We start from the raw sequence: 26,482 nt of genomic DNA, 5'->3' as shown, positions 1-26,482 counted from the left end.
GTGGTTTCAGCCAATACTGAGAAGGTTATTCAAGCCAGACCTGGCTTGAATAACCTGTCTGCTGCATTCATATGCTAATTAGGGCCATTAGTACAGCTGATCGCTCTCCACATACGTCAGAGTCCGTTTCCGACAATTTGTGGCACGACAAACGCGGACAAGCACGGGTTGCAAATTGTCGGAAACTGACGAAAATCAGGCAGATCTGCGGGAGTTTACGGGGATTTACGGGGACGAAAATTTCACTTTTCATGCAGTGCCCCACCCCACGTCGTACCCCACCTATTTTTGCCATCCATCGTCGCTAACACATTGTTCGTAACGGTTATGGTCTGGATTACCCATAATTCCAAGTCAGAGTGAGAAAAAAAAGGACTCAAATACATTGTTCTTTTAAGATCTTGATTGCGGTTTGAAACATTATATAAGTGTATATTTTACCAACTGTCTAATGAACTATACACAGCTATTAACATAGTAATTAAAAGTACCACTGTCTGCTTTGCTATTGGTGTTGGTTTAAACGGCTCACCATCACGTTGAAAACTGGCGTATGTTGCGGTATAAATACGATCCGGTGTGGTCAGTCACTTCAGTATCAGGTGGGTTTAAGAGGAACTTTATGCACCATTACATTTGCAAAGAGACGTCCTAGTCTACAATTGCGTAGGGGGCCTACCAAGTGTCAGTGAATGGGCCCCTAAGAGGTTGTGGGCCCGTAAGCAACTGCTGTCTCTGCTTACCGATATTTACGCCATTGTTACTGGAGACCAGCTCCAGTCAATACGCACAGTTTCCTATAGATTTGGTGATGGTCATCAAGTACGGAATTTAAAAGGCAAGTCTAAATTACCTGTTTTCAGGAGGCAGTACTTGGGTGATTTAAGCACTGGACTATTGGGCTTTGAATTGGCTAGGTGTGGATCAGTCACAGAAGACTTTCTTTATTGAACCAATAATATTTTCGTTTTTGAGTTCAGAAATCAAACATTGAGGGCTGGCAAGCCCCATAGCCATCCACAGTCAACCAAGAAAGAAATGCATAGTCATGATCAGTTTAGAGATAGCCCTATGAACAAGCCAAATCCTGTCTAATGAATATGAAGCACAAACTCAAAATATCACAACTCGATTTCTAAGCGAACAGCCAGATGGTTGAAACATAAACATAACTTGGAGTTCCCAAAGATTAGCATTTTTTAATTTCTGTTTTTAATCAAGAAAGTACAGCTCAAAACACCATTGGTGCAGTCAGGTCACCGAGGTTATGATCCTACCTTCATAACATCTGTAGTTGTTTCAAACAGCAGACCCCTGCTTATATGTTTTTGCTGATTACTACACTGCTGCTAAAATGAAAAAATTAGTGCATGCATATTAGAACAATGTGTGTCTATCTGACAGTGCATGCTGTTCTGACAGAACACTTGTTTAAAAATCTTAAGGTAGGTAAAAAAATTTTTTTTGGCACATTCCAGCAACAACATTTTTCAGTGAAGATGTCAGAGCACTCAGAGATGTACTTTGTAGCTTAAAATCATATAAAAAAATACTTTTTACCGATTCATCCCAGCAAATATCAAAGCCACTCTCTTGATTGAATATGCCATTGTATACAGAGACCTCCTGTTGACCCTTTCCACTGTGTGAACATCAAAATCAGCTTGTAATGTAGACTACTGTGCTTGTTGGGTTGCCTAAGAGAACACGCTTTACAACCAAAACTGTTCTATCACAGATTTTTTTATTTGGTCTCTTCAGTTTTAAAAATCAATCAGAAATGTTAAAATCTTGCCATGTGAACCAGTTTACACAAACTACCAGTTCAGGAGGCTGTTCAAAAATTGTAGCTATGGTTTTGCCAGAGATTGTTGATTACTTAAAATGGGCTTTTTAAAATGCAGCTTGCTTAATGATATTTTCACAAAAATCTGTATTCAACTTAACTTCAACTTGAAATTTTATTTTTTTTTCTGTTTAAATTAGCATGCCACTGTATGTAACTCTGATGTCAGAGTTCCTCCTGTTCTTGTACTTTTTCAAGCCATGTAGAATTTCCTTGTAATGATGCTATAGACCAGCAGGAGCAAAGCCCTGCCTTTGGGCATGATCATCAAAGACTGATACAGGGTAAAGTAACAAATTAGGGCTTTATGTGTACTGTAGCTTTTAGTTATTTTTTTCTTTTCTGCAGGAAGAGAAGAAAAATCTCTTGCAAGGCGTCTATATGCTGTTCCAGTTGAAATAAACCTAACTTCTAACAACTGTTTGTACTTGGGCTTTCTGCACTGACTCTTGCACAACCAGCCCAACAGTCCCTTGTAAATCTATTTGATCAATCTGTGATGCATGCCATGTGGGCAAAGCAACAATGCCAAAGGGGGAGATTTATTCTAGTCTTTCATAGCAAGCAACAATTGGAATGAGACAACCAAGTCTCTGTGCAATTAATCTGCTTTTTACATCAGAATAGCAAAATGGAAAGGAAAGAAATAAAAGGTTTTTCGACGTGAATGGAAAAGAACCACTTATTCTCTGATATTTTCAGCAATTGAACTTATACTTCCCTTGCCTCAGCAATCCATCTACAATCAAATGCAAAGCAGAGACTTTGTGCACAGGTCATGTTTAATTTGCCCCAGGCACTGGCTGGGATTACCAGGTCCTATTCTTTCAGGAAAAGACATCTTGGACATGAATGGCTGATTGGCTCAGTGGAATCCCCTCTGATTCTTCAGCAACAGCCAAGCACAAGAAACAGAGCAGGGAGGAATATGACATGTTCGGATGGGACAGAACATCTTTAGAAAGCATCTTTGTCCCAGCATGAGACCACAAAAGACAGACCCTGCATGAATTCTCCTCTCTCTCTCTGTTGGGGGGCTTCAATGCTTTCTTACCATTCTCTCACTTCTTTATGTCATCAATGTATGACAGACCAGCGTTCTGTTTTACCTGGTAATTTGTTGAGCTGTTTTTCCTTATTTTTCCCTCTCAGTCATATTTACATTAACAAGACTTTCTTTATTCTCAATTTTTTACTCCCTAAGTCTAGCTTTGCTACTGTCATTCCTTGTATCTACCGAAATCATCTGCTCTGATTCTTTAGTGCAGTTGGCAAATATGAAGACCTGTCTACACATCATAGAAGTCTTGCTGTTTCCACCTGGAACTTAGACAATCAACATGTCAATGTTTGTGTGGATGGAGTAAATCACCAAATCCTTAGGTTTTCCTGTGAGATCTAATAGTGTAAAGGATAAAGTAAAGAGTCTGAAAGATTTGTAGATTGAAACAGTTATATGGGAGATGAAAGCATACATGTATATGGTATGGGTAAATAAATGAAGTTTCACAAATCTTTAATGGTTTTCATATAATAGTCATGAATGAATAGATCATGTTTCATATCATAGAATACATTTCTGTCACACAATGATAACCTGCAAAAATAAATGATATGGAAATTTGCAGTGATGATTTATTTCATGGAAGAATACCATTTTAACCAACCACGCCCTATGTAATGTCCTGATTGTGCCCTTTGTAGACTTCTGTTAAAGTTTGTTTAAGTTACACTTTGATTTATGTTATTCTGTGTTTTCTTTATTATTGGTTTCTTTTCAATTTTTTGTTATATTTAAGCTGTGTTGTATTTTTTAAGTTACTCACTGTTGTCCCCTTGTGTCAATCTCCTTTCCACTTAGCTCCTTCTGTCTACACCTGCTCCCTATCAGCTAATTAGTCCTCCCATTGTTTCTGTCTCCCATATATACACCTCCTGGTCACTTACTGTTTGCTGGATCCTTTTCATGCTTTTGCTTAATTCCTCCCTAGTGTCTCCAAGTTTTTTGGTTCATGAGTTTTCTTGTCTATAAGTTCTGGACTAAGGATTTTGTATTTTTATTATTTTCATTACACTTTACAAGCAATCATCCCTTCCTCTTCAACTCTGCATTTGGGTCCTCTAAAAACATCCGCACAACCTGAAATTTAAGAGTTAACATCTTTTTGACTAAACAAATTGGTGACAGTAAGTACTGTGATGTGTTTGAGGTCAATGGCAATTAGTCTTTTACATCATTGTTGAAACTTTTTGGCATTTTTCCCTTTGCAGAATCGTTTTAGTACAGCCACCTTGAAGAGTTTCTAAACATGAACTGCCTTTTTGAAGTTATACTGTAGAATAATAAACCAAACGTATTATCTGTGTATTTTCTGGTGTTCTTAACATTATTGTCTTTCAGTAATAAGTCCCAAATAAATCCTGAATCAGCAAATAAGCCCCAGACCATGGCAGTACCACCACCATGTTTGGCTGTTGGTATTAAAGAGGCAAAAACATAAGACATCTGTAGGGGCAAATGCTCTTCCGTAGGATTAAGACAATATTTGAAGTACGTCTCCTTTCTTTAAGTCTCAACTAAAGGCTCTGACAGCTGCACACAATAGTAGCACTTTTACATTTTTGTGAAATTGTTTTGACGTGTAAAATTGTAACTCATCCCACTGAGACGGCCTGCAGTTGTTGAAGCTGACAGCAGAGTGCAACAACCAACACATGTTTGTCAAAAGCAGGTGGGGTTTTGTTTTGCCAAGAGAGTAAAATAAGCAGAGACAACAACAAATTTACTGGAAAAACTCTGACTCAGGCAGTGGAATGACAGGGTATAAAAGAATTAGCACTCACCTGGATTAATGTCAGGTCTTCAAGGTTAAGCCTGAAGAGGTGATTTCTGTAGAAAGCAAACAAAATTGGAGTAAAATTGATATAGGTCATAAAATAAAATGTTATAATATTTCAGTAGAACTTGTTACAGCAATAACTGCTTCATAGCTAATCTTTGTCCTTCTCAGAAATGTAGAAGCACAGATGAGCAATAGTTCTAGAGGTCCGATATCCTCAGTTTTCAAACAGTTTTCTAATATGTTTTTAGTGCTTTTCAAACAGAAATTCTGAGTTCCTGAAACAATCTGACATAATTACTGAGTAAATTTTACAACAGCCCAAAACAACCCTTCATAAGCATTTAGAAGTTTTCAGGATATATCACACTACAAGGAAAGCAGTCTCAGAAAGAAACAGAACCATGTGGGATATGTTACTTTCTAAGACAAGCATTAACACTAAATGTGAATACAGTCAGCTAAGAAATACCATAAAAATAAGATTGGCAAATTTGGTCAAGTGGACCACAGTCTGTTGTTAATTAATTATTTATTTATTTTTTGGGGGGGACTGGGTCCCTTCTGAAATGACCAACTTCTCTCTTGAGTCTGTCACCAAAGGATGTTAGTCAGTTAATACCTTATCCAATCTGTTCTGTTGCCGTTTCGGCCAATCAGCATTCAATTTTGTCTGCTAAAACGAATAACCTTCTGCATAAAGATGCTTTGTGGTGACCATGAATACGTTTTAGTTTTATCTTGACGTTTTTTGCTCATGATCTAACAGCTGTTGTATTTGGGAAAATGGTGATTATAATCTCGTGTTTTAAAAAGGTGCATTGGTCTATGAAAAGATTATAGTTATCCAAGTGTATAACACAAGCTTTAGAAACCAACATATAATCAGAAACAAAAAGACATTAAGTCGACAATAAGCTGAAAATAAATAGAACGGTAAAACAGCAGAATAATAAACTACAAGTAGTAAGTAGATCATATGCAATGATCAAGCACATGATCAAAGAGAGAATTTTGTTTTGTTACAATAATGGAAAAAAAGGAAAGAACGACAACTAATGAGGAAAACTGAGTCTGAACCATCACAAAGTTCAGAAAAAGCCTGAAAATTACAAATTGATTTAATTCAGATGTGTTCCAACAAAAAGTTATCTAAAACAAGCAGGATGTAGACTCTGAAGAACTGAAACTTTGGAAAAGCTGTCTTCATTAGATGGAAAATGTAATTAATTTAGAGTTCTTAGATATCTTTTTAAAAACTCTGACTTTATTTTGGATTTTAAAACTGTAAAACCCATCTAGGGTTGGTGGGGGGAAAAAAGCTAATCTTTTCATGTGAACAATTACTAATTTTTCTGAGCAGCTATCCATTTTCAGTCGAAATCATGCTCACCTATACACTTGTGCACACATCCATACATATAAAATAGCTTTACAAAGATCCATCAATCTCCTGAGGAGCAGCTATCAGAAAAGGTCCGTATCTGACTGTGACCCCCCATTTTACTGTATTGATATTTACATCGATCCTACTTTTCTTCCATTATCTTTCATACTTGGAACCCAATCTGCTGTCATCAATCTTGGTGCGTTATCTGTCACAGTTAGACACTAAGAAGCTGTTAAGGTGGGATACAGAATTTCACCACATCTACTATTTAATTGTCTTCACTCTGTCCTTTTTTTCTTTTAGCACTGTGAGATTGTGGACATGCATGTGACAAATTTGTCACACTAAACAAGTGTGTTATGAAATTCTTGCTAACAGCCTTTTTAAAGCACTCACTTACATCTTTACCCATCCACTCGGTGCTGATCTATACTCAAATAAAACTAAGAGCCAATTTTTCTGCTAAATAGTTGCAGATCTTCTTAACTTAACTATACGGAAATAATACATTTAAATCACTGCAAACAGCAAAATACATCAACTTCAATCTCACTTTACACCAAAATTAAAACCTCAAATCATGTTTTCATCCTAAATTTCACAGTTTTCATTGATGGAAGTATTATTATCAGCCAAACTCAGTGCCCATGATACTAAAAAGCTAAACATATAAGGAATATTGCTAAGCCCCATAACAGACAATAAGTGCAGGTACAGACATAAACAGATGCAATTGGTTGGGCTTAAAAAAAATACAAAGACATTCATCCAAAGCAATTTCTATACAAAAGCGGATCATTACTCATGAAACACAGCAGCAAACACTGAAGGAAAAGAGAAATAAAACAAGGCACTGTGAATAAAAGGGAAGAAAAGGGCGAGGGGAGGAGGAAGGAAGAAAGAAGCAGAAGGGAAAATAAGGAAAAACATAATGGATGAAGGTTACCTGGCACCGACAATCAATTCATTCTGGCCAGGGTCAAAGGTCAGTTGTGAATAATCCACCGTGCCCTCTGCTTTGAACCTGAAGATCCATGGCTCCATCTCTGCAAAAAACACCGGAGGACAGTACAACAGTGAGCCTTTCAGGTTTTGACTGCAGATGAAAACTGCAGCTTTGATTGCAGATGAAAGCACAAGCTGTGCTTAAAAGTGTATCTTAAAACTAAAAAACACATTGCTTTCTTTATGTAGAAATTGTAAGGTTCTTTGCTTCTCATTGCCTCTCAAAAAAAAATTCATTAAAAAAGATTGACATAAAATTATTCTTAAGAGGGACTGGGAAATCAGCTGGTGACAAATTCTAAGTGTATTATCAGTTTGACCGGCCCTGAGCAGTGACCTGCAATACCTAAATCCTTTCTGTAACAACAGGACTCTTCATTGCGGATGGGATGGATCAGGCATCCCCAAAGTCGGTCCTCAAGGACCGCTGTCCTGCAGGTTTTAGAGGTTTCCCTGCTTTAGCACAGCTGATTATAATTATTGCAGTAAGCCTGTTAATCAGCTTTCAATTAAAATCAGCTGTGCTGGAGCAAGGAAACCTCTAAAACCTGCAGGAAAGCGACCCTCGAGGACCGAGTTTGGGGATGCCTGGGATGACGATAAAGGTTCAGTCAGGTGGGGCGTTTCTCTCGTACACATTTATATTTTCACACAAAGATTTCCACAGAACATTACCTTCTACCTGACTTTAAGATGACTTTGAAAATTAGAGAAAAAATAAATCAAGCTAACCTTAGAGGATAACAACACAGCTGAATGTACAACAGCAGAGTAAACTTCTACTTTATTCCCTTGAGCTTTTAACCTTTCTCCATTTAGAAATGTAATGGATTCGGAAAGCCCGACATGGTTTCGGTAATAGGTAAAACATTTTCTAGAAAAACACTTGAAGATACTGATAACACTTAATAATGCTGTGCTAATATTAGTTGTTGAATGTTTAATGATATTACCAGCTCTTTAGGGATGCAATAAAGGGGATCAATAAAACATTGATCAATTGCAGCTGCAATCCTGACTTGCTCTGTTGCATTGAGTCTGCCGACCATGCTGTGATTGGTCCAGACAGCATTCAACTAAGCACAATCATTGATATCTGTGCACAGCCTGCATATTAATATATTTTTTAAAGCTTAAAATACATTTGTTTTATTTTGATCTTCCAAAAACATTAAATATATAAATATATAGCCACAGAAATGTATGTTGTTTCTTAATTAAAGTGATTAAAATTTGTTCAAGATTCTCTAATTTCAGCAATTTAAAAATGAACAAAAAAAGAGTATGAACTTTTTTTTAATTAGTATCAAAATACAGAATAATGCTTTCTGCCAATTCTGGATGATATAAAAACCTGAGCTGTGAGTCTAATTCTATTCTAAATTCTTTGCTTCTAATTTTTTGCTAAACATTAAGATACAACGATTGGTCAGCTTAGGCTGAATGCAGAGAAACAGAGCGAAAGATATAAAATAAAGGTGGTATCTAAATGTGGAAACAGTATGTATAGCTCAGTGGGATGTCAAGCTCATGCAACTGGATGATATTTTTATCTGCACATGACTGTGTTATAGTGTACTTACTGTACAAGTACTTATCTAGAGATAAGATTCATCACAGTACAATTTATATGGATGTAAACATCATGAAGTACTTCAAATCTTAATTATTAACAATGACTGATTAATATTTCTATGTATTCTTTAATTTAATATTTTTTAAATTAGTCATTCCCACAGTTATGCTAATGTTCCAGCCACAAGAGGACAGTGATCCATGGACACCCAACTTCATGTCAGGTTATTTTATTTTTTCATTCTCATTTTTCAATTTATTTTCTGCTTTTTTAAGGAGTTTTCTTTTTAGTTTAAACTTAACAGAGGATGATTTTTTTTTTTTTTTTTTGCAGCCTCTGTTGGAGGGAGAACCTGAAAACACTGAGACTGACACATCCCAGACAGACATGACATCTTATCCACGACATGCCTGTTTTACTGGCGCCCAACCCATTAACCCATTAGCAATCAACTCAAACGACAAGTAATGTCTATCTACTGTCTGGGTACTTGATAGGTTTAGTTGAGCATGGTCAAACAATCAGCGACACTTCGTGTTATAATATCCAGTCTGTATTACTTCCACAAGGAACAATAACTTACGCATAACTTCAACTAAATAAGAATTTATAACTACCATTACCCACTTAAAATAACCTAAGGTAATGTTTTTAGTAGTGACAATAATTATTTAAAAGTACTTAAAGCTATATCTCGAACTATCTACAGACAAACCATTTGTTTTGTTTTTATTTACCAAAAGCCATCCCTCAGGGCCAGAACAGACAGAGAGGACAGCTTGAACATCCTCTCCGAAACACATTATCTGCTTCTTCAAGCACACCTGTCAGACAGCATTTCAAAATCTCTCTTTCCCTCAACTGCATCAAAAGAGAGCACTTCCAGTTTTAGTGAAAAACGTGGGATTTCTAAGGAATTCAAAACGAAGACAAGCAGCGTGAGAAAAAAAAAGAAAAAAAAAAGAGGATTCTCCAAAGAACATCTGCCGCCTCTAACTCACATAATGGAACCAAACCCTAATTCTTGTAACAAAACAATAGTCTGCTAAGAGATGACGCCATGTATCTTAAGGCACAATCCCTTGTTATTTTTCAGTTCTCCAGTGAAAGGTACCAAAACAAAACATAGGAGAAAGTTGAAAGTATCATGCTAATATATTTGAATTAGCAATGGTAAAAAAAAAACTATCTAGGAGGTCATGACCTTCTTCTCCCCAAAGATCTCTACTTATTTAAGAGACATTGCTCTTCTCTTTTCATGGGGGAAACCAACTTTCAGATGTGCAAATCCTTTTGCTCCACCGGGGTTGTTGTTTTTTTTCTAACCCCATGGAGAAGAATCCTCAGCATACAAATATAGCTGTGACAACCCCCCAGAGGGAGAGACGACACTTGACAAACCCCAGCTTTCCCCAATAAATCTAGACTACAAGGGGGACTTGCTAGGCAATGAAGTGTGCACTGCTTTGGCTGTCTGTCTCCATGTAATACATTAAAAAAGTATCTATACACAATTATTATTATCCAGCTGTCTCATTATAAGCATAGACTACAACATTATTTGGTGAACCTATGATATAGACCAACATGAAGCAGTGCGTAACCGTCAGATGAAAGGAAAAGGATATGCATTTCTGCTTTGATTAAAAAAGAAATACAAATAGTATAGTAATCTTTATTGTTTAGAGTTTTTTCTCATCCAATGTTATATCAGTTTGGCACAGTAGTATTATTGGGGTATCCCCACCTCCCATTCCAACCAAACGGTATGACTGCTGAAGATGCTTCTTTAAAATTTACATAAAGCTGCTCTGGTCAAATACAAAAGGTTCGCTGTGCTGCAGGTAGAGTCTGAATTTTCCAGCTCCATCACTTACGATATGGCGCTTTCACTTAAGAAAAACGCCTCAAGCTGCAGATTCAGCTTAAAGGTAAAGTGGAGAATTTTTGCACATTTTTGAAAAGACCCACCCACTCCGCGTAAAAAAAAATGCACATGTACAGCCTTATACCCATTCCAGAGAGGGAACACCTATTGAACACATGCATGAGCATGCACAAGCACCTAACTCCTTATGCACGCTCTATTTAAAAGTTGCTGTCTGTATTGCTCATACAAGCTTACTTTAAAAAATGATGATGGCCTTATGTATACATGTACATATCACCAGAATGATTGACAATTAGGAAGACCACTTATTTTGATGATCCATCTGGAAAAAGAACATCCTCCACTCTACATTTACCTTTAGATCGCTCCACAGACAGCCCAATGTCTGTGCGGCCTGCATTATAGTTTGTTAGTGCCCTTTTGGCACCAACACACACATCAGCTTCTCTCAGGGATCTGCGGAGCATCTTAGCTAGATGAGGATATAATTAAGACCACTGCAATAGGTAAGAGCCTGCGCTTGTTTTAATTTGCTTTAGACTGACCTGACTACCCTGCAAATCTAGTGCTTTAGTGACAGGATCAGATTGAGTGGTGGCAGTGTGTAAATAGACAATCCTAATGCTAAACAGCAACTGCTAAAGAAATATTTTGGACATCATATTTTGTGCTAAAATTCTGACCATTTTAGACAAGCAGAGGTCTATAAATAGGAGCAGTTATGAGTGGAAGCAGGTAAACAAAGCGGAAAACAAAAGTTCCATAAATTCAATACATTAAAAAATGACAATATTTCTGTTCTATTTTCAGTCGTATTTTTTATTCTAAATAAATAAATTAATAAATTTATTTAATCAATCAAAGAAACATTTTTACTTCATAGCGAACTTGAAATCATATATCAATATTTTTTTTATCAATCAATATTGGATAGTTATTTCCTATAATTATACAGCAAATAAAAAAATAAAATAAAAAACATATTTTGTATATGCCAAATGTGGGGTCTCAATTCCTTATATTTTGTCCTGGACCCAGATGAGGCTGTCTTGCTTGTGAGAACCTATAAAATGAGATCCAATATTTTCCAACAAAACAAAGCAAAAAAAAAAAAAAAAACACACACACACACACACAACTAGAAAACAATAAATCTTTTCTCTTGCCACTGTTTCAAAATGAGATTTGCAGATTGCTAAACAAATAGCTTTCCCTTGAAAAGATTCCCTCACCTGAGCTGTGTTAGTATCAGTGTGTTGGCTGCATATATTTACCCAGCCCATCAATTCCTTTGGATGATGGAATCATTTTCAGAACACCAACTCAGCAATTTCTGCATTAGATGTTTTTAACTTAAATTTGATTTTTTTTTTTTTTTTTTGCATTTTTCTGTGTGTGTGTGTGTGAGACACATAAGGGGGACTATTTCTATATTTTCAAAAATGTACCCAAAATGCCTTATATTGACCAAAGCAACCTTGAAAGGATTTATGGCCTTTATGAAGAGGCCAAGGAAGCATCATGAACATTAATAACCAGAACGGATGAGCCCTCCCAAGGCTCCCCATCTGAGTATACAGAGCTTTCTATAGTCTCATTCTTTCATGTCAATCCGATTGTACCTGGTACAGCTGCTGGACTTCTGATGTGTGGCAGATTTACAACTATATTTTCTTTCTTTTTTACAAAAACATGTTAATAGTTTTTAACTTTTATTTTCTTTGAGCTATTATATTAAACATAATATTCTAGAGGAAACAAAATGTTAGGAAACCACACATATTTTCACAGTATACCCATCTGCTTTACCAGGTTGCATTTCTGCTTTCCATGTTACGTTGATATACATCATCTGCATGGTTAAATGAATGTGATAATTTAATCCCATCACGGCCGGGACAGAGAACATGTTGAATGAATCAAGGGATTGGCTGCTGACAAGACGAAGGCGTGATCCCGTTGCAGACACTTGGACACATACATAGATGGATTAAGATGAATACTAACAGAGCAGCAAGGGTTCTAAGCCAAAATGAAATCAGCACCCCTTTTCAGCTCATCCCCTTAAGCTCTGTCTCCTACCACCTCCTCACAACAAAACCACCAATAACTCACACACCATTTGTAATTTCTCACTCTGACACAGCATCTGATCCAAATAAACTAAAACAGGTGCATGAATATTTACATCAAGCATCAAAAGGCATGCCAGTCTCCAGCTTGGCACATACTCAAAGTTAAGGAAGACTGGCATCCATGGCAACATGTGGAACCAGTTCTGAAACATGAGTGGATTTTTTTGTGTGTGGTGAAAGTACCACGTGGCAGTACAAGCCAGTCCACTTGTAATGCGGTCTGGTGTTTATTTGGAGCTGCAGGAATGGCAACGATTTGCTTGGATTGATGTGAGGAAAAGAGTGGTCGAACAAATAGCTGCTTGGTTGGAATAAAGAAAACATAAAATGCAATTCCACTATAAATGTCACACACAAATATCAATAATTGATATCATCCCAAGAATAAAAAACAAATACATTTTTGAATGCAGAAAATCACATCTTTGGAGCAGGTTTTTGGTCAAATGGCATTGAATGAATCATGCAACACTAACCTCCAGGAAGCCACAAATAAGCACGCAGTAAAACCTTTGAAACCTTATGTGTATTTAGAGGCATAACTTATGAGACATGCTTCTAACATGACGACCAAATTCTCGTTGGCCTCTTAAAAAAACATTTCAACGCTTTCATGCACCAATTACAATAACCTCACTCAGGGTTTTTCCTAAGTGTGTTCAGTTCATCACACTTATGAATGCTTTAAATTATAAAAAATAATGCCACTTAGACATGCATGCCACAAATGCATTAATGAATGTAGATAATGATGATAAAGAGTGATAATATAAAATGTTCCATCCATCCCTTATTTAGTTATTTAGGTAAACCGTGTTTTTAACAACAAACATTTCTACCAAACCAATAAAAAAAGTATTCATTGAATTAAACAATAAGGAAGTTAGAGACCTCAGTGAACCAAAAGAACAAACATGTTCAATAATCTGTCACTGTACCTAAGAAAGACAAAGCATTTTTCCCAACCATAAAAAGGTTCTATTTCAGCATCCAAATAGCTGAAGTTTTGTCCTTAAGCTATGTCAGCTTTCAAATTCTCCAGCATCTTTAGCTACGTATGTACACATCCTTTCGTTAGAATTTACTTTGGGATATTCTTAGGCACCTTTACGGGTATTATCCTTATTTGACTTGGATTTTAGCTTGCAGTGGGCATCAAGAATAGAGAATCAGTCAGAACCAGTTCTAACCTTTCTTTCTACCAGAATTTATTATATTTTTGCTATTGATTACTAGTTTTGATGCCAAGTCCGCCGATCATATATAGACGCTGCCTTATATCAGCAAAGAAGAATCTGCAGTAGTATTTGCGCAACCATCGTTTGGGGTATGCCGTTTAAAAAAATGTGTATTAAAGATAAACAAAGAAAAGACCAGTTGGCTACCTATGATGCTTACAATGGGATTATATAATGCAAACCTGGTGCACTGGGGTTTAAAGGTAGATTCCCTTAAGGAATACTTTCCTCCTCTAAATTAGTGCAAGTTCTTCAGGGAAAGTGGAGCTTTTTATATTCTCTTTTTCTCTTACTTTGTTCACTTAGGATCTGCAAAACCCAGTAACTGAATGATTAAACCTAATTCTTCCTTTGTCCACAAAAGCATCACTACTTCCACGTCTAGTTAACCCCTTGAACCCTACGGACCCACCGGCGGGTCCAGCTGCTACGTGACCTCGTACTTTTACCAAACCCCCAGTATTGATGTAAAAAACATATTTGGCACAGTTTGGTGACATTTATGGATAAATGTGCCAACATGGCCTCTCCGCCTAAGAAATTTCTCACTAATACCATTCTAAAATAAATATGATTCATCTGATTGAGTCCAAATTTGGTATATTTTTACACAACATTTAGATTTAAAAGTCTGTACTACTTTTTTGTGCTATAAATAATATTTTGGTAGTGTTTTGCAATGTTTATTTCAAAGAAAATTTTGGCGAGGTTCAAAAAATGCAAAATATTTTGTATTTTGTCCCTAATATTTCAGGCAAGGTCAAAGCTACAATGGTGCTGACACCAGAAAACCATTCTATGACATCTTACCTTTACAGACGTACCAAAAGTTTCTTCTTAAATCTAATAGCTTTGAGGCTATAAGTTATTTACTTTTGTGTGTTTTTGTCAGGCAGAAATTTATTTATACCCCCTTAGGGTGTAAGAGGTTAAGAGGACGTGACGTGCAGTAAATAAAACTAATCTGAACTAATCTGCAGAAAATATTGCTGTGTAGGAGTAAGGTATAAGCAACAGTACAGAAATATTCTTTGCAGAAAAAACAATTTAAGAATTTCAGAGAACAATATGTTAGATCCAGAGATTTATTCCCAGAAATATTTCACCCTAATTTTAAGATTTATGAAAGTTTATCATATAGCACATTTCCATTGTTCTCTTTTTGATCATTTTCGAACACACACCTATTAAATATACCTTGCATGATCCATATTCATTTGAATAGGAGTTTTCCTCTCCACTGTCGCTGCAAGCATGCTTAATGTGAGGGATTGCCTTCTTCGAGTCCAATGAGTCGATGCAATTAACTGTTTTTTCTTAGAAAATTTTGAATCAATTTGACTGTATGATCTGGTTGAATTGTAAAGTGCCTTGAGATGACATCTATTAATTAGTGCTATATAAATAAACTAGTGCTGTCAATCGATTAAATTTTTTTAATCGCGATTAATCGCATCAATGCCTGAGTTAACTCGCGATTAATCGCATTTTAATCGCAAATTTTTTTTCTGATTGAAAATCATTTAAATACTCTCGATGACATACAAAAAATACATACAGGCTAGGTTTGTGCCAATGTTCTTTTTTTAAAATGAAAACAGGTCACAGACACTGATTTATGCCATAGAAACATATGGCAAGAAGATGGGGAGGCATGTAGCAAAAAATAACAAATATGTAGCCAAAAAAAAGGCCCTGAAAACAGGCTGATCTAAAAGACAGTCTTTACAGTTAATACAGTCTTTTGAACAAAGACAAGCATTTTACCCTACTGCTATAAAATGTAGTACAGTTAACATTAGATGTTAATTAACCAAGATATGCTCTAGAAAGTTACTTTTCAGCCTCTTAACAAAAATGAGAACACACACACACCCACACACACACACACACACACACACACACACACACGATACTGACCTGTGGCGAACACAGACGGCAAGAGTGCCGTAGCAGATTCCATTTCACCTCAGTAATCTGTTTTCTCAGCGTATTTCAGGTTGCTACTAGTTACCAGACACTCAACTTGTTTGTTGGTGGTGGGGCTTAAAGAAAAGGCACTAGCGTCACCCAGTGTATGAGCGTCTGTTAGGTTTAAACACCAAACACCTTATTCAGCAACCGTCTTTTTCCCTTGAGGAGCTCCGCTCTAGAAGCCTATGAGAAATTCATACACTGGGGGGAAATAGCCCCGCCTTCCCGCAGGCTGCAGCGGGATGTACTTGGAAAATTGTACCATAAAACCACATAGCGTTAATCTCACGTTAAAAAAATTATCGCCGTTAAAATGGCCTCGCGTTAACGCGATAATAACGCAATAATTTTGACAGCACTAAAATAAACTGAATTTAATTGAATAATAAAGCCTATTTACTTTAAATACATAATCGTGAAATTCATGTATTTATGATTAATAACGTATACTTATTCAAAATGAATACTAATGAGCATATTCATTTCAATACCTAAAGTTTATGCAAGTGTATGCAATTCAAACAAAGAAACATTATGTATTTGAAGTCACTCAGTATCCATTTTGATCAGATATACTTTATTATTTCAAAATAAATAACACCTGATAGCTTTTTAGTTAAGCAAGCTATATTAAAATAATTAATATGGACCATGTCAGGTTTATTTAATAGGTTAGTGTTAAACCTTTCTATGTACATGTGAATTTGCTGCTGCCACTCCCTGCACTAAAAACCTCTCCAGAGTTTGCTTATAAAAATGGTGTTACCAGTTTTTGAAAGGTAATTAGATTACTTTTTCAGCTAGTATGTTGCTTTTGGACTGAATGAAAAGTCAATTAACTAACATTTCTTTAACTACTGAAAATAGTACAGCAGGAATTGCAATGAAAAATGTGTTGAACCTTTTAAGCAAAATGAAAAATAATTTGACGTACTGGGATCTTAGTATCCTCAAATATTTTCTATTTGGGAGAAACAAAAATGATTCACAGTACCATTTGCGTTGCACCTGTAATTTTCCCAAAACATTTCAATCTATAAATTTAAAGCATTTTACATATAATATGGCTAAAACATAGTCAAGCTTGGATAACAATAGAGGGAGGTCGTTTTGTTGGGGGGAATTGAGCTCAAAGACCTTGGATGCCTCTAAATATAAATGAATCATCCCCAAATGTCTAATTAAGGTATCCCTGATTCTACTGGCAGCTTGTTGCATTTATGACTGCTGTGAGCCAATTTGTTTATTCTCTATTCCTTCAAACCAAATGTCTACTGTTCAGAGACGATTTAAAAAAAAAACTGAGCTTGTTGTTTGGCTGTAAAACAAGTCTGCCCGTCACACTCCTGGGAGATATGGCCCTTACCATGGCTTGTAAACACATTGTTTAAGACCACAGTTTATATATTTACAAACTCTTCAGGCTTGCAGGTAGGAACACTTGTTCAAATAACGTATTACTATTTACAATCGGAGGTGGAATAGCAATATAAATTTATTTCAAAAAAAGTTTTTTTCCAAAGTGCAACTTGTAGAAGACCTTCATATAGAATACACAATTACAGTGCAGCTCAACTGTTTTTGTGGAAATTGAGAACCTGTATCTTTTGGTAACCACTGGAACTTCTACTGTCAAACTATACAGTGAACTTTCCTCTCTGAAACCCTGCATTTTTGAAACCACCACACAAAGCAGAAATCAGTCGTTATTCTACACCATCCTAACACCACAGTTACAGTTCTCTCAGCCAAGTGTTGTGCCAAGTCAGAAAACCACCAGCCTGAATGGGGTCAAGCCCATGAGGCACACCCTTCCACTGTCAGGCCACAATCACACAGACGAGAAAAAAACTGGAAACTGCTCAGGCAAACCCTGACCTTGGCTTCTGATGATGGGAAACAACGTCTATTTAGCCTAAATTTTACCTATTTACCAGTTTTAGTTTTTTTTTAAACTCCTTCTTACAATATAATTGTTCTCCTCATTAGCTTTTTAGAGGATCTTAGAACGACAACAAAAAACAATGTATTTATATAAAGGTTTCAAATGGAAACATACTGTATTTTAAAACAAGCACAGTCAATCAATTCCTTTTGGTAAAATCTGTGACTAACAAATAAAACAAGCACAAGTACAAAAACTAGCATAATGGTCCTCGAACCCAGCTTTAAAATCCCTAAAGTCCCATACTGTAGTTTTATGCAAACAGTTTAAAAGATGTTACTCTCAAAACATTTTAAACAATGACACAGTAAAAGCTTTGCTCATAACTCTAAAATTGGTTGAGCTTTTAAATTAGTTTTAGCTAAGATTAAATGCTGAAAAAATAAATACTCAATAAAAAAGTGAAATGGCCATCCAAAAATACCTCAAGCTAATAGTCTCTCAAGTTTCCTGCTGTTTGTTTGGTAAAGCAACATTTTCATGAATGAGTCAAAGGAGGTCAATGCCCTGCATTAACGTGTTTCCCCAGGTGCTATTTTCCGTTAAATCCATAATTTCTGTCATTATCAATGTTCTAATATTTTAATTAATAGTGATATTATGACTTTTATGGTGGTTGGGGGATGCACTTTATAAAACCAGCTAAGAACTGGCCTTAACACAATCTTTGGTTAAGCTGTCAAACAATTTTGGTGAAACTAATCCTCTGTGCTTATTAATTTGTGAGCAGGGTGGAGTAGAGGGCGGGCCACAGAAACGGGGCCTGCCCAGGATGTCAATTGTTGTAGCACCTCAACAGCAGAAATCCTTAATGGTAGAAGCTACAGATTGGATCACATGGGGGCAGATTGGAGACTAATCCAAAACTCTACACAGTCTATGATTTGCACTTAGAATCTGCATTCAAATCAGCTAATTTTAAATAACATTGTTGATAAAAATGAATTTTTACAAAGGAACAAGTATCAAAGTCTGATCGCAACAAAGAAAAGAAAAAAAAATTCTTATGACATCATAAATATTGACTCCACAAATTGACCCTTTCTAAAAATCTATGTTTTTATTTTTTATTTTATTTATTTTTTTTTCTGTGACCAAGAGCCAACATATAGTCTTTGTGTCAAAAAAAGATAATGTTTGTCTGAGCGGATTGGGAGCTTATGGGTTCTATGGTCAATAGGGTATTTGAATGCGTTTGTAGTTCTCTCAGCTTGGCCAAAGGAGAATCATGGCAGCCTCACACTGCACATTTAGAACAACAAAGGCTTATAATACATTATATCTAGCACAATGACTCACAAAGAAGAATAATAGGTTTAACGAGTGGTTTCTCCTCCCTCACACAGACATTCTGCATACGTGTAATTATTCCCGCCTATGTTTATCTCTGGATATTCCGTAATGACTCAACTTATTGTGCTTTCCCTGCAAAAAAAACTCAAGCTATATCTCTGCAGTCTTTGAAAGTCTGTGACCTTACAACTTAAAACAATAATATGATTTTTAGCAGATATTAACTTTTTAAAAAAACTGTAACGAATATAAGTTTAAAACAAATGGAACGACAGTGATACTTCAAGGTCTTCAATGGACATTGAGAAGAAGGAGCTGATTGAGAAACAAGTACAAACTCAAATGAAAAGAGAGAGAGATAGGATAAGTATGAAAGAGTTTTTTGTCCTAAAATCTTTGAAAAAAGAAACAGAAAAGAATAATCTCAAGGGTTTTAGGTAATGAAAGGAATGGCTTTAAAACAACTGAGACACAGAGTGGGTTAACTATAAAACACCTCAATGTTTTCTTAGTTGGAATATTTTAAAAGGAGTCACTGAGATATGATTCTCATCCTAAGTTGATTCTGAACATCTGGATTTAATCAGGTATCTACTATAAATACATTTACCAGGCTACAGTAAATGTGTCATGATTTAGGAAACAGTTCATAATCATCCATCCATCCATCCATCCATTATCTTACACGCTTGTCCCAATTGGGGTCGCGAGGGGTGCTGGTGCCTATCTCCAGCAGTCAATGGGCGAGAGGCGGGGTACACCCTGGACAGGTTGCCAGTCCATCGCAGGGCAACACAGAGACACACAGGACAAACAACCATTCACACACACACTCACACCTAAGGACAATTTAGAGGAGCCAATTAACCTAACAGTCATGTTTTTTGGACCGTGGGAGGAAGCCGGAGTACCCGGAGAGAACCCACGCATGCCCAGGGAGAACATGCAAACTCCATGCAGAAAGACCCTGGGCCAGGAATTGAACCCAGAACCTTCTTGCTGCAAGGCAGCAGTGCTAACCACTGCGCCACTGAGCAGCCTCAGTTCATAATCAGTGCAAATTAATGTCTTGGCTCTGATTAATGGATTAAAATAAGGATTTTTTTTTTTTATTACTAAAGACAAGATTTTATTTTGTCTTTGGTAATAATGATGACAACAACCAAAAACCTAAGGAGTTTTCCTCCTTAGGACTCCTTAGGTTTTTGGTTGTTGCCATCATTGTGTAAACATTTCATATAAAAGAATGTTTAGCAACTTTTACAAAACAAATGCAGAGATATTCAACACTCATTTGTCTTTATACAAGTCACTTCTGCCTACATAAATATTAATTTATAAGATCTATTATCTAAACTCAGCACAGACAGTTTGAGTTTACTGTAGATAATAGCTTTACTTGCATTTTTCAGCACGTCAAGCAGCAACAAGATTTTCACTATACAGTAGTAAGTACTAGGGCTGCAACGAATTCTTTTGAAAATCCATTAATCTTTCGATTATTTTTCAGATTAATTAATTAATCATCAGATAGCCAAAGATTCTTTAAAAAAAGACTTTTTACTAAATTACTAAAAAGAAGACTTTATTAAATTAAACCAAAAACTTTCCCACTAGAGGAGTTTAGGACAAACATTTTTTATTTATATAGCTTAAATGCAAAATGTTGATGTATTTTTTACAATCTTGGTATAATTACTGGTCTAAGTGGGTTGGCTCTGTCAGCTAAAGGCATGTTTTAGAGTCTATACTCCTATTAACGATTAATCATCTACTAAGTTGACGATTATTTCAATAATCAATTAATCACGATTAATTGTTTCAGCCCTTGTAAGTACATATCTATGTGTTTTATTTTTTTCTTTCCGTTTGAACATTAGGTACACAAAATCACTGACCGGTGTTGAACCTGGAGCCAGTAACTGCATCCAGAACAATCATGGAATGTATCACACTAGCTGGACAGTTACTAGGTTGTCTGCGTGTGTGTTGTAGTGAATCCAATGTCCCTCCGCCCCCTCCACAGACACTTTGGTGCACCTCTCCAACATTGTAGGTGACCGCAGAAAGTGACGCAGACAGTAGGCCTCTGATTGGTCAAATCTACATCTGCTTTACTCTATGCGCATTTCCTGTTTCATACCTTACCAGCTTGTTCTGTTTTTATGGCCACCATTGTGGAAAACGACTCGTTAAGTTGGACCAGCTAGAAGAGCGAGGGGCGCAAGAACACTGGAACCCTTTTTTCACCTGGATCCCCGCTCTTTTTCAACCTCATGTCCCTCCGTTGTCGCACAAACTTGCCCCCACTTCCTAGATACTCGGCCGTATCTAGACACACAGCTAGATCGTGATTGTCCCTCTTGCTTTGTGGCGTGGAATAACATAGCGCAGACCATGTTTCAATATTGGGCATAACTAAAAAATATCTGCGACAAGCTCACTGTGACACACTGCTGCTGGAGTATAACAGGCCATTTAGTCCTAATCATTGCTACTCAGTTGACGAAGAGAGTAGAGTACCAATTCAGTTTCAACATTTTCAATGACAGAGAGTGGAGAACAAACAGGACTTCAGTGGAGAATGCTTATGTCTCTATTGATTAAATTTATGCATGTATTTGAATCTCACCCTTTAGCCTAGGTCCTCTAGTCAGTTTCAAAAACTAAGCTTTGAACGATCTGTCTTAGATTCTGCTGAAATGAAAACAGCTTAGTGACATTCACTATTTTGTAGGGAGTAGACAGGACTGAATTGATTGCCACCAGAACCGTTTGTCGACTGGGTCATAATGCATTTTATTGCAGTTAAGCTGCACAATTGCAATATAAGATAAGATATAGAGAAAACAAAGCCTGATGGAGTCCCTAAAAATGCAGAGCAATGTGGAGACAGTACAGACAGAAGAATCTGTCTGCACTTTGTCTCCAAGAATCTATTGGGGCAAGCAAGCAGAAAAATAAAAGTTAAGAGATGGTTTTACAACAATAATAGTGCCTTGCCAAAGAATATATATGCATTTTGTCATGCTGCAACGAGAAAAACTTAATGTATTTGAATTGGGATGTTATGTGAAAGATACAAAATAGAGCAGAATTGTGAACAAAAAAACTTTGGTTATCCTTAAATGTTTCACAAACAAAAATCTCAATAATTTCAATAATTCTCTAGGCACTTACTATAAAAATGAGGCTTGCTAATAAGTTTAAAATGGCAAAAAGATGTGGCACTTTTATATTCCTATTGCAAGAAACAAAATTTTTGATGGGTCTGCTGAGACTACTTACAGCATTTAAGATTTAACTGGAAGTTTACTGCATACCTTCCCTTTTTAATAAATGTCCTACTTTTCAAATTAAAACTTAGGATAGCTTTATTTTGAGTAAAATAAATTTCCCCAAATATAGTATGTGATGCAAGGTTGGAGCACTGTTGCAGACTACAGTACATTAGCTTAATCCTAACGATAGAACCCTGGTACAGTGTATAAACAAGTTGTGCACACCTTTGAGAAATATAAGCATACTGTGTCCATGAAGATAGTGAATCCCTTCAGACACTCTTGCAGTTTGACTACAACCTGTATATTTAGATCAAGGTTCCTTGATCTGCTAAGGTGTCAGGACAGAAGAAGCTATGTATTTTTTCATATTTTATGATAAACTGACCACCCTGAGATGAGAGTTCAAGATCACTTAATGGAGGAGTCAGTAAGTGGTCAAATAATTAATAACAGATTTAATAAGAAAACAAGACTGCTACGCTGTAACACTGAACTCACACTGACCATGAGGCAGCTGCAAGCATGCTGCAGAAAGTCACTAACACTGAACACTACAACCAAGCTGTGGCTCCAGCTGCAGCAATAGTGCTACAAAGAAAAAAAATGTTCACTTAGGTTAATGGTCTTTTCGGCAATTGTGGGGCAAAATTTACTTTTGTGCACATACATTTCCCTTTCTTATCATCCAATAGGCCCTCTGTTTTTCTTTTTCTTTTGTTTTTACTAATCATATTAATGTCAGAAGGTGAGTTGATTTTATTCCTAATCTTGGAATAAAAAAATTTATTTTAAAGGCCTTTTTTCAAACCAGAAGTCAGAAGCCGCAGTAAATGAACCATTTCAATAAGAAGGGCTAGTCTTAAAATATAGAGCCTTTCCAAATTGCAAAGTACAGACACAACCTTAGTTTATTTTCATAGAAACAGATATAACTCGGTGTGGGTAGACACATAATGCTATGCAAGAAATAAAGGGTGTACCTGTCACAAAATGTAATATATAAACAGTGCAAATAATGCGAGAAATAAATGACCTTTTATAAAAAAAGCTACTTCTTTGTCTGAGATTATCAGTTTACAGCAGAGACATTTTAGTAATACAGTTGAAGTCTCCTAGCAACTGTGTTATATTCAAATGTTAGGATTTAAATAAAAGACAATGTATGCAAAGACGATTAATGAGATAAAGATACTGGAATAGAAAAAGCTGCAAAATAATGGAACATCATTTAACAGGATTTTTTTTTTTTAAGACATTTCTAATAACATCAAAATTTCGGGTAGCAGTAGTTTTCTGTTAGTTGCGCAATGCACAACTTTGTTGTTTATTACTCACATGTCCATTCCATCACTTTTTTGAAAATGGTATACACTGAAAAAATGCAACAGTACAGTACACAACAGTTTGCTAACAATAAAAAGGAATATATTTTGCAAACTTTGCTTTGGCACTAAACCACAGGGCTGTAGTTACACATTAAAACTGCATCATATATTAATACATATAACATCATATATTGATACATATTTATTGGAAGTTTAGAAGGTGAATAACTGCTACTTGTTTGTACTGTATGATGTGCCAAAAGAGAGCAAGTCATGAAGGGACCTCTCCTGGCATGTATTCATTGGATAACTCACCTGAATGTGGGATCAGGGGGTGCTCCGTCTTGTGGCAGGGAGATTCAGGCAGTAGCACCGGTCCTCTCCTACTGGCCACACTGCAAAGATGTAGGACCAACATGCACTGCAGCAGCAGCAGTGCATGCTGGGTAAAATGGCGTCCCATGGGGGCCTGGGCTTGGCTTGTTTCTCCTCAGGCCTCGGAGACCAAGACCATAGGAAACACCTGGTAAGACAGAAGTAGAAAATGTCAGGCTAAGGAAGAGGTGTGATTTCAATACAATTTTATTTTGACATAAAAAAAACAAGATATTTTACAATATCCTCTAAAGATTTCAACCAAACCCAAGACTTCAACAAAGTATAGATACATATTCCAAGTAAGGAGCAAGGTGTGAAGGGGAGAGGAATGAGACGAAAGAACTCCAGCAGTGTGTGAATTCCTCACTGGCAAAGAGAGACAGTTCACCTCTAACACAGAGAGCATGACACAGACATGGTGTTCTATACCTCATTCACCTGGTTATGAATTTCTCACAGAAACTAGATTATGCCCCATTTGGGAATGCACATGGGTTAAAGCTAAATTACAGTGAGATAAATAAGAATTACTTATTTACACCCTGCTATTTTGCCAGTTCTCCCATTTAGAAATCATAAACTGTCATTGTAGGTGCATGTTCACTGTCAGAGACATAATCTAAAAAAAAAATAATCCAGAAATAGCAATGTATGATTTTTTAAACAATTTATTTGTATGTTACAGCTGCAAATACGTATTTGAACACCTGAGAAAATAAATGTTAATATTTGGTACATTAGCCTTTGTTTGCAATTACAGAGGTCAAACGTTTCCTGTAGTGTTACACCAGGTTTGCACCCACTGCAGAAGGGATTTTGGCCCACTCCTCCACAGAGATCTGCTCTTGATCAGTGAGGTTTCTGGGCTGTCACTGAGTTTGAACTTCCTCCAAAGATTCTCTATTTGGTTTAGGTCTGGAGAGTGGCTAGGCCACACCAGAACCTTGATATGCTTCTTCCAGAGCCACTTCTTGGTCCTGGCCGTGTGCTTCGGGTCATTGTCCTGTTGGAAGACCCATTCTTGACCCATCTTCAATGCTCTAACTGAGGGAAGGAGGTTTTTCCCCAAGATCTCGCAATACATGGCCCTGGACATCCTTTCCTTAATACAGAGCAGTCACCCTGACCCATATGCACAAAAACACCTCAAAACGTGATGCTACCACCCCCATGCTTCAGAGTGGCAATGATGTTCTTGGGATGGTACTGATCATTCTTCTTCCTCCAAACAGGGTTAGTGGAATTATGACCAAAAGGTTCTATTTTGGTCTCATCTTACCACATGACTTTCTGCCATGACTGCTTTGGATCTTCCAAATGGTCATTGGCAAATATAGACGGGCCTTGACATGGGCTGAAATAAGCAGGGGAACCTTCCGAACCATGCATGATTTCCAACCATGATGTCTTAAGGGCTCTGTATACTCCTGCCGCAGTGTGTCGCAGTTAGCTTGTCGCAGGTATGACACAGATGTTTTTGATTTATTCCCAATTTTGAAGCATGGTCGGCACTATGTTATTTCACACTACAACACAAGAGGGACAACATGAACTAGCTAGGATTGTGGGTGTCTTTGTGTCGGTTTGACGAGCTTGTTCGCCGTCTACAACCCCTCATATAACGCAGGACGACACACAGTTCACCCACGAGTGTTCACAAAAGACTGGCCATGGTGCTGCGTGTTTTGGCTTCGGGTGCAAACCAACAGACCATCCCACAGAGCCATGAACTATTATTCTGCACGGTGTCTGGGATAGTGTTTGTGGTGTCCAAGGCGTTGTGCGTCAACTACGACACACGCAGAAGACCTGGTTTCTGATCATAAACCAGACTTTAGTGAATTAACAACAGCAACCTTGTAAATGGTGGTGCCAGCTCTTTTCAGGTCACTGACCAGCTCGTGTAGTTCTGGGCTGATTTCTCACCTTTATTAGGATCCTTGAGACCCCACAACATGAGATTTTGAATGCAGCCCCAGTCTGAGATTGAAAGTCATGTTTAGCTTCTTCCATTTTCTAATGATTGCTCTAACAGTGGACCTTTTTTCATCCAGCTGCTCCGCAATTTCCCCATAGCCCTTTCCAGCCTTTTGGAGGTGAACAATTTTTTCTCTAGTGTCTTTGGACAGCTCTTTCATCTTGGTAATGTTAGTTGTTGGATTCTTATTGATTGTATGGGGTGGACAGGTGTGTTTATGCAGCTAACGACCTAAATCAGGTGCATCTAATTTAGGATAATAAATGGAGTGGAGGTGGACATTTTGAAGGCAGACTAACAGGCCTTTGAGGGTCAGAATTCTAGCTGATAGACAGGTCTTCAAATACTCTTTTGCAGCAGTATTATACAAATTTATATTTAGAA

The 26,482-nt window shown here is 36.9% G+C and overlaps 1 protein-coding gene across 3 annotated transcripts in view; it reads right to left on the bottom strand.

Moving 5' to 3' along the window:
- Positions 1–26,482, bottom strand: part of sema5a (sema domain, seven thrombospondin repeats (type 1 and type 1-like), transmembrane domain (TM) and short cytoplasmic domain, (semaphorin) 5A) — a 207,281-nt gene that overhangs the window by 135,514 nt on the left and 45,285 nt on the right. For all 3 annotated transcript variants that reach the window (XR_005281131.1, XR_005281130.1, XM_038289057.1), the window contains exons 2-4: positions 24,058–24,265; positions 7,023–7,122; positions 4,691–4,736 (exon numbers count right to left, since the gene is read on the bottom strand). Coding sequence is in view for 1 of the 3 variants with exons in the window: in XM_038289057.1 (XP_038144985.1) it covers positions 4,691–4,736; positions 7,023–7,122; positions 24,058–24,205 (294 nt within the window). In the remaining 2 variants the exon portion in view is untranslated. The remainder of the gene's footprint in view (positions 1–4,690; positions 4,737–7,022; positions 7,123–24,057; positions 24,266–26,482) is intronic.

The sequence above is a fragment of the Cyprinodon tularosa genome, unplaced genomic scaffold, assembly GCF_016077235.1.
Source record: "Cyprinodon tularosa strain WSP-4 unplaced genomic scaffold, ASM1607723v1 ctg262, whole genome shotgun sequence".
NCBI lineage: Eukaryota > Metazoa > Chordata > Actinopteri > Cyprinodontiformes > Cyprinodontidae > Cyprinodon > Cyprinodon tularosa.
Note: the sequence above shows the minus strand (reverse complement) of the source record. Positions and strands in the feature narration are given on the sequence as shown.